The sequence below is a fragment of the Corvus cornix genome, chromosome 3 (genome assembly GCF_000738735.6).
Source record: "Corvus cornix cornix isolate S_Up_H32 chromosome 3, ASM73873v5, whole genome shotgun sequence".
Lineage (NCBI taxonomy): Eukaryota > Metazoa > Chordata > Aves > Passeriformes > Corvidae > Corvus > Corvus cornix.
The window spans coordinates 22,459,514-22,473,885 of NC_047056.1; the positions used below are offsets into that span (position 1 = coordinate 22,459,514).

General features: G+C 40.2%; 1 protein-coding gene across 2 annotated transcripts in view; it reads left to right on the plus strand.

Annotated features, from left to right (window-relative positions):
* Window positions 1–14,372, plus strand: part of LPGAT1 (lysophosphatidylglycerol acyltransferase 1) — a 60,566-nt gene that overhangs the window by 13,856 nt on the left and 32,338 nt on the right. For both annotated transcript variants that reach the window (XM_039568695.1, XM_019282343.3), the window contains one exon: window positions 13,034–13,152. In XM_039568695.1, coding sequence (XP_039424629.1) covers window positions 13,034–13,152 — 119 coding nt within the window. The remainder of the gene's footprint in view (window positions 1–13,033; window positions 13,153–14,372) is intronic.

A 14,372-nucleotide genomic window follows, 5' to 3' on the forward strand; every position in this document is an offset into this window, starting at 1 on the left:
CCAGTTGATTTGAACACTGAGAAAATGATTTCCTTGCTCAGTAGTGTAATTAGTTGGTTTTTTTTAACACAGCTTATCTTTTGAAAAGCATAGTCTTAGTCCTTAACTGTTGTTACTCTGGCAGCTTTTCTTGATGTGTACCCTCTTGGTGTAACCCTTGCCTGTGCTCAGACCCAGGGGTGCAGTTCAGAGCTAAGCAGTTGAATGTTTGGGGGCTGATCAGGCTTTTCACCATGCTATTAATTAGGGTTTGTATGTACAGAGAGATGAATGCAAACTCTCACTTGGAGTTTTAGGCAAGTTCCACATCTTGTTTAAAGAAAAGCAATGCTTGCTCACTTGCAGTCCTATTGCAGTTTTCTGGTTCCTGTATTGCATAAACCTCAAGGCACTTCAGAGGATGTTTCATGGGTACCAGGAAACCCTTGAGTTACCTCTCTAACTACTAGTGCACTAGAATAGCTGTGTTCTATCAGTTTCCTATGAGAAATTGCTTTTTCTCTTCCTGCAGTCCAGTGACAGTTTCCTGCATTCTGCATACCTTTTACCTCAAAAAGAGCCTCTTGTGTAGTGCTCTGAAAAGTTGGTGGTCCCAAATCATACAGTAACTTAAAACTTGCAGTAAAAAATGTGAATGAGACTTACAACTAGTGTATTTTCATTGCTGGCCACCTTCTCCAGTCCCTCGTGCAGTATGTAATAACTAAATTTGGCTGAGTTCTTCTGCTGTCCCCAGGAAGACTTGATATTGCATGGCCTTGGGATATTTGTTGGAAAATTGCTGCATATGTCATGTCATTTCTGCAGCTGTGTTCTTTGAGAAAAGCTTCAAGATGCCCTGGTTTCCTTGTTATTATATTGGAAGCCTGCAGTCTGCAAATCTTGAAAGGAGAGGAAATGGCCATCTCTTCCTGGGCAGGTTCATTGCTATATGCCACCAGTTACTTGCTCTTTAAAGCCCTACTTTCAACTGGGATGACTGGAGAATCTAGATTAAGTGAGAGCAGAGTTTTCTGTATGGCTGGAACTGTGGCTTTCAAAATACCTCACTTTCCCCCCCCACTCCCAAAGAGTAAACTAGCAGTTTTTGCAGAACTTTTTAGTGATAGAGCTTGCTCCCTCTTAAGTAACAATGAAAATTTTATGCAGTCTTTATCAGGATTTGATTTTGAACAGCTCAACAGTTATCAGTGAATATACAGTGATAGTAGATTTTTCTTATCTTTATTTCTTTATGGCCATCAGACTCTGCTCGTGTCTTATTTTCTTCTTGAAACAGCATTACAGATTTTCCCCAATTATTTAAAGCCTTGCTTTCACCCTGTGGGTGCATGTTTTTCAGTGAATCTTTTTCCCCATTATTTATATTATTCTGGATTACATAATGCAGACCCTATTTCTGCCATATAAAGAAGATGATTTGATCCCTAACAGAGTCCTGCAGCATGCACCTCTGCAGAAGCAGCTCAACAGTTGAATGGGAGCTGTGGGAGTGCTGTGTTCCTGTATGGTGACTTGTTGATTATTAGTTTTGGCCAGCTTGTTCTAGGCTGACTAGTTTACATCAGGATTATCAGAGTGAACAGCTGAGGCTGCAAAGCAGGTTTCAGCCTTTCCCCACTTTGAAAGAGAGAGTTTTCTGTCTGTAAGAAACAGGCCTACAATTTCACAAGTCATTTGTTCTGCATAGACCATTCTCCTAATGGGATTTTTCACCCAGTTGGTTTGGATATACTGTTTTTTGGTGTTGATGACACAGTCTGAAATGTTTCCCTTCACTCTAGGGCCAAAAACCTGGCTCTGTTTTCTGGGCATTGTCTCCTCTGGAGATTGGATTTTGTCTGACTGCTTTAGTCCTGTATCTATTAGCTTTTTAAGGCTATATGATATGTTAGCTGTACTTCTTGAGCCACCTTAACAGTTGAGTTAATGAATGAGTCTTTTTGGCATTGTGGGGAATTTCACATCTGGAAAGACAAGCAACATTAGTAGTGCATACCATTGCTGGTGACTCAGAAGGAAACTAGTAGTGGTATTGTAGTTTTTGATACTGCCTCTGGGTAATTTCTGCTGTCTAGTCGGTTGATTCTGCAAAGACAGCTCAGGTTATTGCAGGATGCAGTACTTTAACTGTGACAGGCTGTGCTTTCAAACTGCTGTCTTAGGGAGAAATATTTTTCTTTGATTTTCTTTCCCCAAAAAAATCCAAAGCTCACTAAAAATTAAGCAGCTGTCACCCTGTCCCTGCCTAAATAGTGGCTCTGTAGTCTCTGTGACACATGGCTACAAAAATTTTATACCGAGGATGTTTTGCTTTCTCTTGTACATAAGCTTACAGAAACAGAGTGGGGAGGTTGCAGGTTTTTAGCATGTTCTAAACATGTTCTTTAAAAGAACAAAACTCTACACTTGCTGTGCTCCAGAGACCACAACATGCCTAACAGGTTTGTTTCAAAAAGAAATTCACAGCAATTTTGAAGGTAACCCGGGTGACTCGAACTGATTTTGCTTTTCTTGTTGGGCCAACCAGACTTGCCCAGCAGGTCTTCCAGTGTAGCAAACCACAATTCTGTAAGGATTCATCCTGGTTCAACTGGTGCTTGCTGCCCCATCATGCCATCTTTTGATAGCCCTGATTGTGCTGGCTTGCCCCTCCTATTTTTTTTTTCCACCAGCACAGATGCTCCCATGATGTTGCAGTGACTCTTTTTCTGCTTCTCAAGTATAAGAGCAACTTAGGAAACTATTTTAGATAAATATCATAGATAAAGGTAATAATTGAGGCCTTCCCACTTTACATGTTGGGGTCCTCTGTTTACTTGTTTTTTACTCTTAAGTTTTGTGTTTAAGTAGGTGTCAGTAGCTGTATCTGAGTATTAAGTAGTAATTTGAATATCTTGGTGTTTGAGTAACTTAAAGTAGCTCAGTTTCAATGTAGCTGCTTACATGTGTTGTGTTTGTCATGCAGACAAAACAGGCTCAATAGAGGAGTTTACTTTTCCATAATATAGCTAAAGATATAAATATCTAAATAAAGATCTTCAGATGAAAGTATCAAGACTTCCTAGCAGTGAACACAATGGCTTATTGTGGCTAAAATGCATTGCCTCAAGCTTCTGGGTTGGTCCCACTTTTTTGCCCGAGTTTGATGATCCCAGATGAATCATACTCTGCTTCTTTCATATTAAGGTTTGAACTATCTTTCAGATTTATGTCTTTGCTGCAGTTCTGCAGCAGTAAGACAGAAAAACCTTACCAGTTTGTATTTGCAGCGTGTGCTTTGTGATTATAAAGGCTGTTCTTTCTCATGCTGCAGGATGAAGCTGTAGGTTTTGTTGTAGTTGAACATATCCACTAAGAGAGAATTCTGTTAACACTGTGTTTTTCCTCCTGGTATCAAGCTGTTAGAGTTGTTTAGGTTGGAAAGGACTTCTGAGGATCGTATAGCTGAACCCCCTGCTCAAAGCAAGGTCAGTTAGAACAGGTTGCACAGGTTCATGTCCTGTCAGGGTTTGAATAGCTCCAAGGATGGACATTTCACAACCTCATTGTGCAACCCAGAAACATACTATAGTACAAATGTTTGGTGGTTTGGTTGTTGGGGGTTTTTTTGCCTTATGTTGATGTGGGATATCCTGTGGTTTTTTTATTTGTCCCTGTTACCTCTCAACCTGTCACTGGATACTTCAGGGAAGAGTCTGGCTAAGTCATGTTCACACCTCTCTCTGTGCCCTTATCAGGTACTGACACATGGGTGCGATTTTCCATCTGAAGCCTTTTCTTCTCCAGGCTGAACATTCCCAGCTCCCTCAGCCTCTCCTGTGAAAGATGCTCTGGTCCCTTAATCATCTCAGTGACTCTTTGTTGGCCTGTCATGGTTTAACCCCAGCCACCCAAGCCCCACACAGCTGCCTGGTCGTTCCCCCGCCAGCAGGATCTGGGAGAGAATTGATTGTGTAAAAGTGAGAAAACCCATGGGTTGAAGCAAAGGCAGTTTAATAGGGAAAGCAAGAGCTGGGCCCACAAGCAAAGCAAAACAAGGAAGTCTTTCACCACTTCCCATGGCAGGCAGGTAGGTGTTCAGCCATCCCTGGGAAAGCAGGGCTCCATCACACGCAGTGTTTGCTTGGGAACACAAGCACCATCACTCCAAACATCCCACTTCTTCCCTCTTCTCCTCACTTTATGTACTGAGCATGAAGTCATTTGGTATTTTCTGACTTGAATCCAGGAGGGAACAAGTTCTCCAGCTCATGCAGCAGATGGGTATTTTTTTTTTAAGATACTGGTAGTTTTTAAAGGGAAAATAATGACAAAAGTGCTGTAGCACTTTTATTCCTGCCTGTTGGTGTTTGCTGAGTCAGACCCTGTTCATCAGCTCGGTTCCCGCTTTGTTAGTGGCACAGCAGTAGTGATGGGGCACGATGAGTATGGGTAAAGTACTGTAGCAACCTGCTGGGTTCAAGTTATTAAAAATATAGAGCCTCAGCCAACTGTTATTTGCTTGAAAGGGTGATAAGGGTAACAATAATAGGAAGCTTTGTATTTGTAGCATATTTTCCTTACCCAGCTGCACTGGTATGTTTTTTTACCAGAGAAAACCAATACTCCTTCCTCCTCTCTCACTCTTCTGTAGTACTTAACCTTTTGCTAAAAGCATGCTTGAAATGTTGTGGTGTTGTATTCCAGAATTGCTGCTTTCAGTGCAACTTTTCTTTTTAATTCTAGAAAAGCCAGGCTGTTTTTCATAAAGCAGCGTTACAGATACAGTTTTCTTTGAGATTAGGATACGTTTTGCATTGTAACCATAGTTAAATTACTGTGGTTTCAGTGTACAGTACACTGAAAAGGACTTTACAGATATCAACTTAGGGTAGTCCAACATCACATTTGCCTCTTGTTAAAAGTAAACATCAGTGTTACAGGTGAAACCCTGAGAGTTTGACTCTTGCATTTTAAAACAATGGAAAAGTATTATGTGCATTCAGTATTTAAAGTCATGTGCTTAATTGGTGAGAACCCTTCTTCACTTATAAAAATTATTCTTGTGGATAAAGAGACTGAAATGCAGGACCCACAGCCTTGTCTGACAACAGGTCTAGTTAAGCAAGTGCTGACCTCTGTGATGAGAGATTGCCTGTGGTGTTTCCATCCTTGTCTCTGACCTTGGACTTGAATCACAAAGTGCATAGTGGTAAAAAAAAACCTATATGTCTTGGTTGTCTTTTAAAATCTGTACTCCCGCTTTAAGGAGGATTAAAACATCTCTGCACCAAAATTCCATGGCAGATTTTTTTCATATGATAGATTTTGTGGTCAGTGATTGTCAAATGATGTTTCTTCCCGTGTAAAATTGTGCAGTTTTAGTAAGCTGCAAATCTTGTCTTTGCTCTACGTAACAACTTAGCTGAGATCCTTCTATTCAGAATCTCTTTGATGTTTGTTTTATGAAAATATGTTTCTTTGCTTCTGTCACTTATGACATTACAACCTTTTGGTCATCCCCAGTGTTTAGAAGCTTTTGACCAGGAAAAGGCAAAAGTTCATCTTTAGCTTACATACCTTTTTTGGTTTATGGTAATCTTGAAGACAGTCCTGTAAATTTAGTCTTTATTTCATAAATAAAATGAAATAGACATTTTTGAGCATAGGTTGACATTATTTCTTTCCACACTGTAACTAGGAATGACCCAAATGGTACAGGATGTCAGCTTTGCACATAAACTGAAGTGGTGGCAGTTAATCTGGAGTGTGTTCACTCTTGGCTCAGGTTCACTGCCTTTTTAGGACCTTGGTGACGATGTGCTACTAACTAGGTAATTTTTTGTGTGCATACTTTAAAACTTGTCAGGATAATTTTCAACTTCTAGGCCTGAGCATTTGATTGCAGTATCCCTTAATAACCTTTACTTGTTCTGATGTTTTATTTTGAAGTGTTCTTTAATGGTGAGAAAAAATTGCCAGACTACCCCACTGTTTTGCTTCCCCTTCCAGACTTCAAACAAAGTATTTTTTTTTCCTGGCCATTATAACATGTGCAATATGTAAGGTATTAGAGCATTAGGATATTAGCTCATGAATGCACTGATGTTCCTCTGGGTGGTTAATATATTTTATCTGTCACCGGGGAGGAATGTGCTGTTCAGCTCCCTCCTTCTGTGAGTGCTCTGACTCATGAGCGCGAGGTACTTCAAAAGGATTTCAGCACTCCATCTCCTTCTTCAGTCTTGCAGTTGCTTTTCTAAGAATAGAAGCAGCAAAACAGACAGCGGGGTTCCTTCTCAGCTGCTACAGTTCATTACCACTGTAGTCATGAAAGCTGACATCAATGGCAATCTTCACATCTCAGAGTTCCCATTTACCTGTGTGGCTACAAACACTGTGACTTGTGCTACTCCTTGGGAGCAGGAACCACCATCTACAGCTGAGCTTCCAATTTGGATGATCAAAACTATGAGCTGTGGGACTTGGGTGCCTGTACATTTCAAGCAGTGTTGTGGGAGCGGCATAAAATAACTGAGACCTCCAGAAAATGTGGAGGGTGTGTTTCATGCAAGACATGTTCTTGTAATATTTGAGATATATCGGAACTCTTCCTTAAATATCTGCTGTGATCATAGCTTGTGTATTGTGATAATATCTGTTAATTTAAAAAGTTTTCTCATCATATAAACTGCTTGCCTGGTACAACTGCAAAGTGCTGAAGCTCTTGAAATGGTATTGCCAGTACTTAGGTCGGCCAGAAGTTTGCTTCCTTGAAGGTGAGCTAAGGTTTTGCTGATTATTCATTCTCATTCACATATGGGTAAAAGGAGCCCTCTTTTCAGCCACAGGCATCATCTCTTGTGCCAGTGAACTATAGAACTCAAGTAAACTGTACCCATGAGGTCTTGAATGTGCACTCAAGGAAAACTAAGTCAGTCTTCAAAAGCAGTCATTGCTAGAGCCTGTTTCCAAAAGGAACTGCTGTGCTTTAGGTAAAACATGGCTCCTGGGTTGGTTAGGAAGGTGACGGAGCCAGGGCATCTCTGTTGTAATTGTCTCCTGTTTTTAACACTTCTGACTGTTGGTTAATTGAAGTAAGAGGGTGGGTTGACTTAGGAAATAAATGTTGTGACTGCTAGTGCTCTTGTCCACAAAGCAGATCTGACTTGAACTGCAGAAGGAGAGGATGGAAGCTAAGAAGAACTGAAAGCAAAAAGAAAATTTGTATTGTGTCCTACAATGAAGTGTAGAGGTGTGCAGAATGGTTTGTTGCAGAAAAACGAAGATCGTGACTGGGACATCTTAAGCCCAACCTGGGTTTATTAAAATATATTGTAGGAACAACCTCCCTTTATTTGCAGCCTTCCCTTCCCCAGCTGCTGCTCCTACTCTGAATTTTCTATTGTCAGTTTTTCTTAATGGAAATAAACGGACCTGCACTGGCAGGTTTTTCCTGTCATCATCATAAAATTCTGAATTGAGTTACTTGTAAAGGATGTTCTTTTTGTTATCAAAATATGGTTTGAAACTACATGTTTACAACCTAAAGATACGTATTGAAATCAACAATACTTTTGTTAGGAAGGGTACATTCTTTAATAGAAAAAGGATAGTATGTTAAGCAAAGCCGTGTTTAATGAGATGTGATATTGTATGTGTGTTTTTTACCTCCTTTTCTGTGCTCTATTTTTATTCATCATCTGTACATCTTGTGTGTTATTAAAAGCAAGACATGAGGTCTTCCTTGGCAGTAGGAATTTTGGAAGGAATGGGTGGGATAGGAAGAGCTGTTTTTCCAGTAGTACATGTCTGATTTTATGTAGGTGTTTTGGAATACATTCTGACCCTAAAATACATTCTTAATAAATGTAAAAGACTAACTGTATGATAATTAGCTTAGTCCATTGTTTGTTTTCCTTTTTTTTCACTGTAGGCAACCAATTCCTGGAGATAAATACCTTTAACCTTTTTGTGAAGGGTGAAAAACATCTAAGTAGTATTTAACCTCTGGCGTCACTTCTGGGATTTTGTAATGCCTGCTATCAAAGAATCCCATCTATAAAGGAGAGACAAATGAGTTGAACAACTCTACGTGGCTACTCCAGCTGAAACGTGCTTTGACAAGTCATTTGTGAATAACAGTAAAGCAGGATTGCAACTTGCCAGACATAAATGCTTGAGTAAGAGGGGAAATGCTTAAAGCATAGAAACCTGGTTGTCAGGCGTTAGTCACTGCTGAACACCTAACAATAACATTCTTTCTGCTAGAAAGCAGGGTGGCTTTTGAGGAAGGCTGTTCCTCAGTAATGCTCTTTATTTGCTGCTGAAGGTTTCCAAGCGATTGACTAAAGGTGGTTCTGTTCAGTTCCAAGAGTTGCCAGTCTTTTGGCATGGATGCAAGTGATTGCAAGTGATCAGAAGGGAAAATAAGCTATGGATGGCTCTAAAAAGGCAGGGTCCTGCACCTGGGGAGGAATAACCCCATGCACCAGCAGCAGTCTGGGAGGTGGAAAGCAGCTCTGCAGAGAGGGACCTGGAGGTCCTGGTGGACAACAAGCTGTCCCTGAGCCAGCAGTGCCCTTGTGCCAAGAAGGCCAGCGGTGTCCTGGGGTGCATTAGGAAGAGCATTGGCAGCAGGTTGAGGGAGGTCATCCTGCCCCTCAATTCTGCTCTAGTGAGGCCACATCTGGAGTGCTGTGTCCAGGTCTGGGCTCCTCAGTGCAAAAGAGACATGGAGCTACTGGAGCTGCTCCAGTGAGGGGCTACAGAGATGATGGAGCATCTTTCTTAGGAGGAAAGAATGAGAGAGGTGACTGAGAGGGAACCTCATCAATCTGTTTAGATATCTGAAGGGAGATGTCAGAAGATGGACCAGGCTCTGCTCAGTGGTGTCAAGCAACAGTACAAGGACAATGGGCAGAAACTGATGCACAGGAAGTTCCACCTGAACATGAGGAAGAGCTTCTTTACTGTGTGGGTGACCAAGCAGTGGAACAGGTTGCCCAAAGAGGTTGTGGAGTCTCTCTCACTGGAGATATTGCAGAACTGTCAGGGTGCAATGCTGTGCCACGTGCTCTTGGATGACCTGAGCAGGAAGGTTGGACCTGATGAGCCACTGTGGTGCCTTCCAACCTGACCCATTCTGTCATCTTGTGGAAAGTTCTGGAGTGCAAGTTCTTAACTTCTCCCAGTTTCTAGAGAAAGTTGTGAATATTGTGTGGACTCAAGTCTAATTAGCAAATAAAGTGGATATCCAAATCAATTACATATACTGTAACTTTAGGTGATATGTGTTTCAATATTTGTGATTAGAATGCTTAAGGTCACTTCCCAGACCTTGCCATAAAAAGTCAGTCTTTTAAAACTCAGTGCCTTTTGAAAGAATAAATTAGGACTTAAGTTGTTATGATGCCAAAAAGATCTATGCCAATTCTTAGGGCACACACTGTAGTGAAACTGCTGACTGTAACAAAGAAGAGATGGTGAAAATTTCAGACCATTTTTAAGGTTTTAAAATACAGTATGTAAAATGAAGTTGTTCATATTAATGGCTGGGCAGTTGCACAGATCAGGAGACTGCCATTCTTCCAGGTATATTCAAAACTATAAATTACTGAATTTTTAGTTAGGTTAGTAGTACTTTGCTCAGCCTAGTGCTATACTGTAATTAAAGTGCTTGAATATTTATTCATAGCATCACTTGCATGCACACGGTTACATTAAGGACACGATTGCAAAGTAGCCAAGTGTTCTGAGAGCTCTCAACAGCTAGTAATAGTTCAGTAAAAATATGGAAAAAACTTTATTACTTTTGTTTTCTTCTTTAAGCTCTGCAAAGATTAGCTCATAAAAAGCCATGTCTGCAGCTCATTAGATGAAATATTTTCTTGATGTTCTACATCTTGGACTTCTTGTTATGAGAGAGGAATAAATATTTCTGTCTTAGGGTTCATGTAATTGCAAGTAAATTTGTCTTCATCCTTTCCTGGAGAGGCCTTTTGTTCACAACCCAAAGTCACAAGTGAAGTCTTGTGAAGCTAAGTCACATCTGTCTTGCCACATTAAAATGGTTCCTGCTCTTTTCTCCCTTTGTGTTATTTTACTATGTTAAACTGCATTTGCAGAAATATAACTTTCTAACCAAATCTAACCAAATACTTGTCTTTGAGCTGTTTTCTGTCTTCTTACAGTGGAGCAAAGCAGTGGTTTTGGTTCTGCTGCCATGCAGCTGAGGTTTTGATTTCAGTGTTTCCAACTGCAGTGGAGGATTATAATAGTGCAACTATTTCTTAAAGCCAAATGTTCTTCTTTGGAAAATTTCAGTGTGGGGAGAAAATTGAAGACAAGCGTTTATCCCCCCCACTGAATTTAAAGGGACACTGTGAACTTGTAATTTTAAGAGACCTGAGGATTTGTTTTATTCTTCTTTAAAAAACTGTAGTAATGGCATTAGTTTTTCTCTGCACTCCCGTGGTTTGCTGTTCTCTTTTCAATCTAGAAAAGCTCTGTGAAGGACTTGCACAAAGTGATTCTTTTCTCCTTGATAATCAGGTCAATCAATTGACCATAAAGCGTTATTAAGCACAAGAGACAGCCTGCTTGCCTTGAGGAGGAATGACAGAGGGGAAAGAAGCTAGAGGAAGGCTAGCTGATACCCTGGGATTTAATAACCCACTACCTGTCAGCTGAGTGGCACAAGTTGAGCTGTTAGCCTGGCTGGTTGATAGGTAAAATGAATTGAGTAAACCAGTTGAAGAATTAAATCGAACTTCAGATTTCTTCACCTTACATTTGGAGTGGGATCACAGAGCCCACCTTTTTCTTACTTCTCAGCTGAAACCTGTTAGTGCATTGTAAGCTGTTTGTTTGTTTTATACCCTCTTGTATTCAACAGCAGTGGGTAAAATAGGCAACCAGAGAAGCTTTTTTACCTGTGTTTCTTTGACTGGGGCCTATCTGAAAGTTTCAAAGTCAGACATTAGTTGTCACCTAGTATGTTAAAAGTGTACTTTTTTATAGCAAATTAAGCTTCGTAAGTTCTCCTCTTTTGTTGTTTTCACTTGTGTGCTGCTTCTCACGGCTTGTATTTTCCAGTCATGAGCCAATGTAAAGTTAGATCTCTGAATCATTTTTGAAGAGTTTCTTCAAAACTGTTCTACGTTGTTCTACGGTTTAAATTATTATTATTTAATTGCTATGTTCCAGGGAAATATCTATAGTAAAGGAATGTGTTTATTTTCTCTGGCTTTTGTATATTGGCTGCTTAATAGAAACACTGAAGTAATAATTTTGAAGTCGGTACGTGGTTGATTCATTTCCCTTTAAAACAATTCTCATTTCATCTTGGTTTCCTGCTCTGTGGGTTACTGCCATAGTAAGATACGTGAAATACTTGATAAGGAAGGTGCACAGTCAACTATGACTGCCATGGCCAAGCATTTTCCAACTTCCATGGGGTTAGAGAGGACATTAGAGGGAATTTGCACATAATGAGGAGGAGGGATAAAGGGGATCTTCCAAGTTCATGGTGGGAAGAATAAGAAGAGATCTCTGCTTAGCTTTCCCAGGGAAAGGAAAAGATATGGAACATTATGGAATGAATAGTCCTCTTCACCTTCATATCTCTAGTCTGATTTTATCTACTTGTGAGCAAATACAGCATTTTATTTTTTTGCTTTGTGTTCAAGTCTCAATTCAGTACTAATTTGGGAGCTGTTAGAAAGTAATAAAGTGGCAGTTTTCAAAAGTGTGATGCTAATTGCTTTCTTCAAGGACAGGGAAGCTATGCATGGGTTATTGCTTCTTGTCTTCAGTGTGTAGGCTATTACCTTTGCATCAGTTAAACCATCTATTAAAAGACAGATTGTAGTAAAATAATTGTCCTGTTCTGAGAGTTTTTCACTGCCTAAAGAACTGCTAACAGTACAAAAGAGTCAGTAGTGCAGGTGAAATACTTCCTTTGTTGTCAGAACTGAAAATAATAGCCAGTAAGAACCACTTAAGGTACTGAACAAACACAGAAAAATAGTTATGTCCTACATGCACAGGCAATGCCTCTTATTTTTCTTTTGGAACTTAATAGAGCTCCTCTGCCTGTCCATCCTTTCCCTTTACCCTGCACTGCAGTGTCCATCCCTTTCATTGAAGAAAGACAGACTCTTTATCCCAATAGCAGCATTAGACACAGCCTGGTCTTTAATTTACAGCACACATTTCCTAGTTTTCCATCCTGGGTTCTTTGGGAGGCAGTCTTCTCTTTCTCCACGTAGTTACTTGGTGATGATGGAATTACCAATTTTAACCCCTCTTCCTTATCTCAGCATGGTTTTGATAGTGTAAATGCTGGATGATAAACAACTAACTGTATCTTCCTTCTGACATCATTCTTGCTGCTGGAGCATCTGGTCTCTGGTCTGCAAAAGAGTGACTAATAGTTTCTGTCATCTGAGCAGCATTTTCTGAACCCACTTTCTTGCCTATAGCTAACTTGTTTAGATTTGAATGAATGAGCTTGTTTAACGTAGCATTTTAAACCTAATGATCCAAATACAGATCTTTTTGTTTTGCTTTTACTGGAGTAGAATAATAATAGTGAGTGTAGAAATGAAAAAAACTTGCTAGGTTTTAAAAACCTCAAACAAACCCAGCTAGAAAAACCCACTGTTGACAATATCATTTTCTTTTTAATCTAGTGGGGTGAGATAGATGAGTATGAAAGCTGGGTCAAAAAGCTTATGTAATTTTCAGACCCTAAATATAGAATGGTGTAATGACACAAAGAGATCAATCTCTGTGCACATGTTCTGGTAGAGTATTTTTGTTTTGTTCTTATTCTGTGCATGCAATTTAGAACTAAGCTGGATACCCCCTGCTTGGAAAAATGGTCTTGCTAATATTCCTGCCTTATGCTATGTACCAATTTAAATTGACATGTAGCATGTAGGTTTCTTTATGATAATAGTCTGGGTGTGGGGTCGTTTTGTTTTGTTGATAGAAAGATTTCCCTGTGCTCACTGTTTAATTTACCTTTTTGGTTTTTTTTTAATAGTAGTGGAATGGGGTGATGACGTTAAAGCAGTGTCAGAAGATGAAGCCATGGTGCTGGTGAACCACCAAGCGACGGGTGACGTCTGCACTCTGATGATGTGCCTTCAGGATAAAGGCACGGTAGGCTACACCCGGGGCGTGGGGTGCTGCTGTGTGTGCCGTGTTCCCTCGGGACTGCTCGCATCCATGTGTGGCCCTAATGGCTCGCTTTGGGGTGTTAACCCACCAGATCATCTCCCTAGGGAGGTTTTTGTTTGGATTTGGTCCAACATGACAGCCAGTAGCTTGGAGCAGGTACAGACCCTGAATGTTGTCTTTGGAGAAGGTCAGATGTGGGCTGAGTCGCTGTGCATCCAGTTGAGGTTAACGCAGAGGGAAGCAGATCTCCTTGCATGTAATCATGGACTTGACTCCTTCCTCTCACCTCATGCCCTTGTGCAACTCATGCCAACTTTGCTCAGACCAACACAGGTCTGGCTTCTTGGTTATGACTTTATTCCAGCATGGAATTTTTCTCAAAGTTAGAGCACGCTGTGGATGGATTTTTGGTAGGAGTGAGGGCATGCCAAAGTTAAGCTACCTAGCAAAGGTCAAAATTGCATGAGCTCTTATTTCACAAACCCTTAAGCATTTCTTGGTGAGAAGTGTAACTAAGGTTAATTGTTTCATGCATTACTGTTCAGAAAATTCATATCTAAGGAGTGAACACCAGAGTATAGAATCTAAACAGGAGATCGTATTTATATACAAATTAGGTAGAAGGGGATGTGTGCAAGATTAGGCTACAAAGAGTGGGAAGCATACCTGTCAAGCTGAAAAAATGCATCAGCTGCATGTGTCTTAGTGTTGTCTTCTTTCTTGAAGTGTCTTAGTGTTGCCTTCCTTCATCATCATCTGGTGAAGAAACAAGGAAACAAGAAGAGCTTTTTGTTGCATCTGCACAATTTTTAACTAGCACTGTTTTTCTTAGTGCAAATTAATATAGTTAAGTATACACTTACCTTCATCAGTGATGTACCATTTTGTAGAAAGTTTTCCAGATCTTTCTTATGACAGCAGAGCTGTTTAAGAAAAAACAACAAAAAAACCCTTTCAAACAACCCAACCTCACAAAGTATGAAAATGCCATTCAAGATGGAGCAGACTCCTTCCTTTCTTTCTTTCTACTCTAGCCTAGAGCAGATTGTTTTAAAAGTACTTTTAATTGCTTTTGTTTCTTTTGGAATTGAGAGAATTGGATCTCTATGGTGTTCTGTGCTGTATGCAAAGGAGTAGAATGAGAGAATAAACTCTTTGATTCCCTTCATCAAAATAGTGCATAGGACAATCTTGTGATAAAG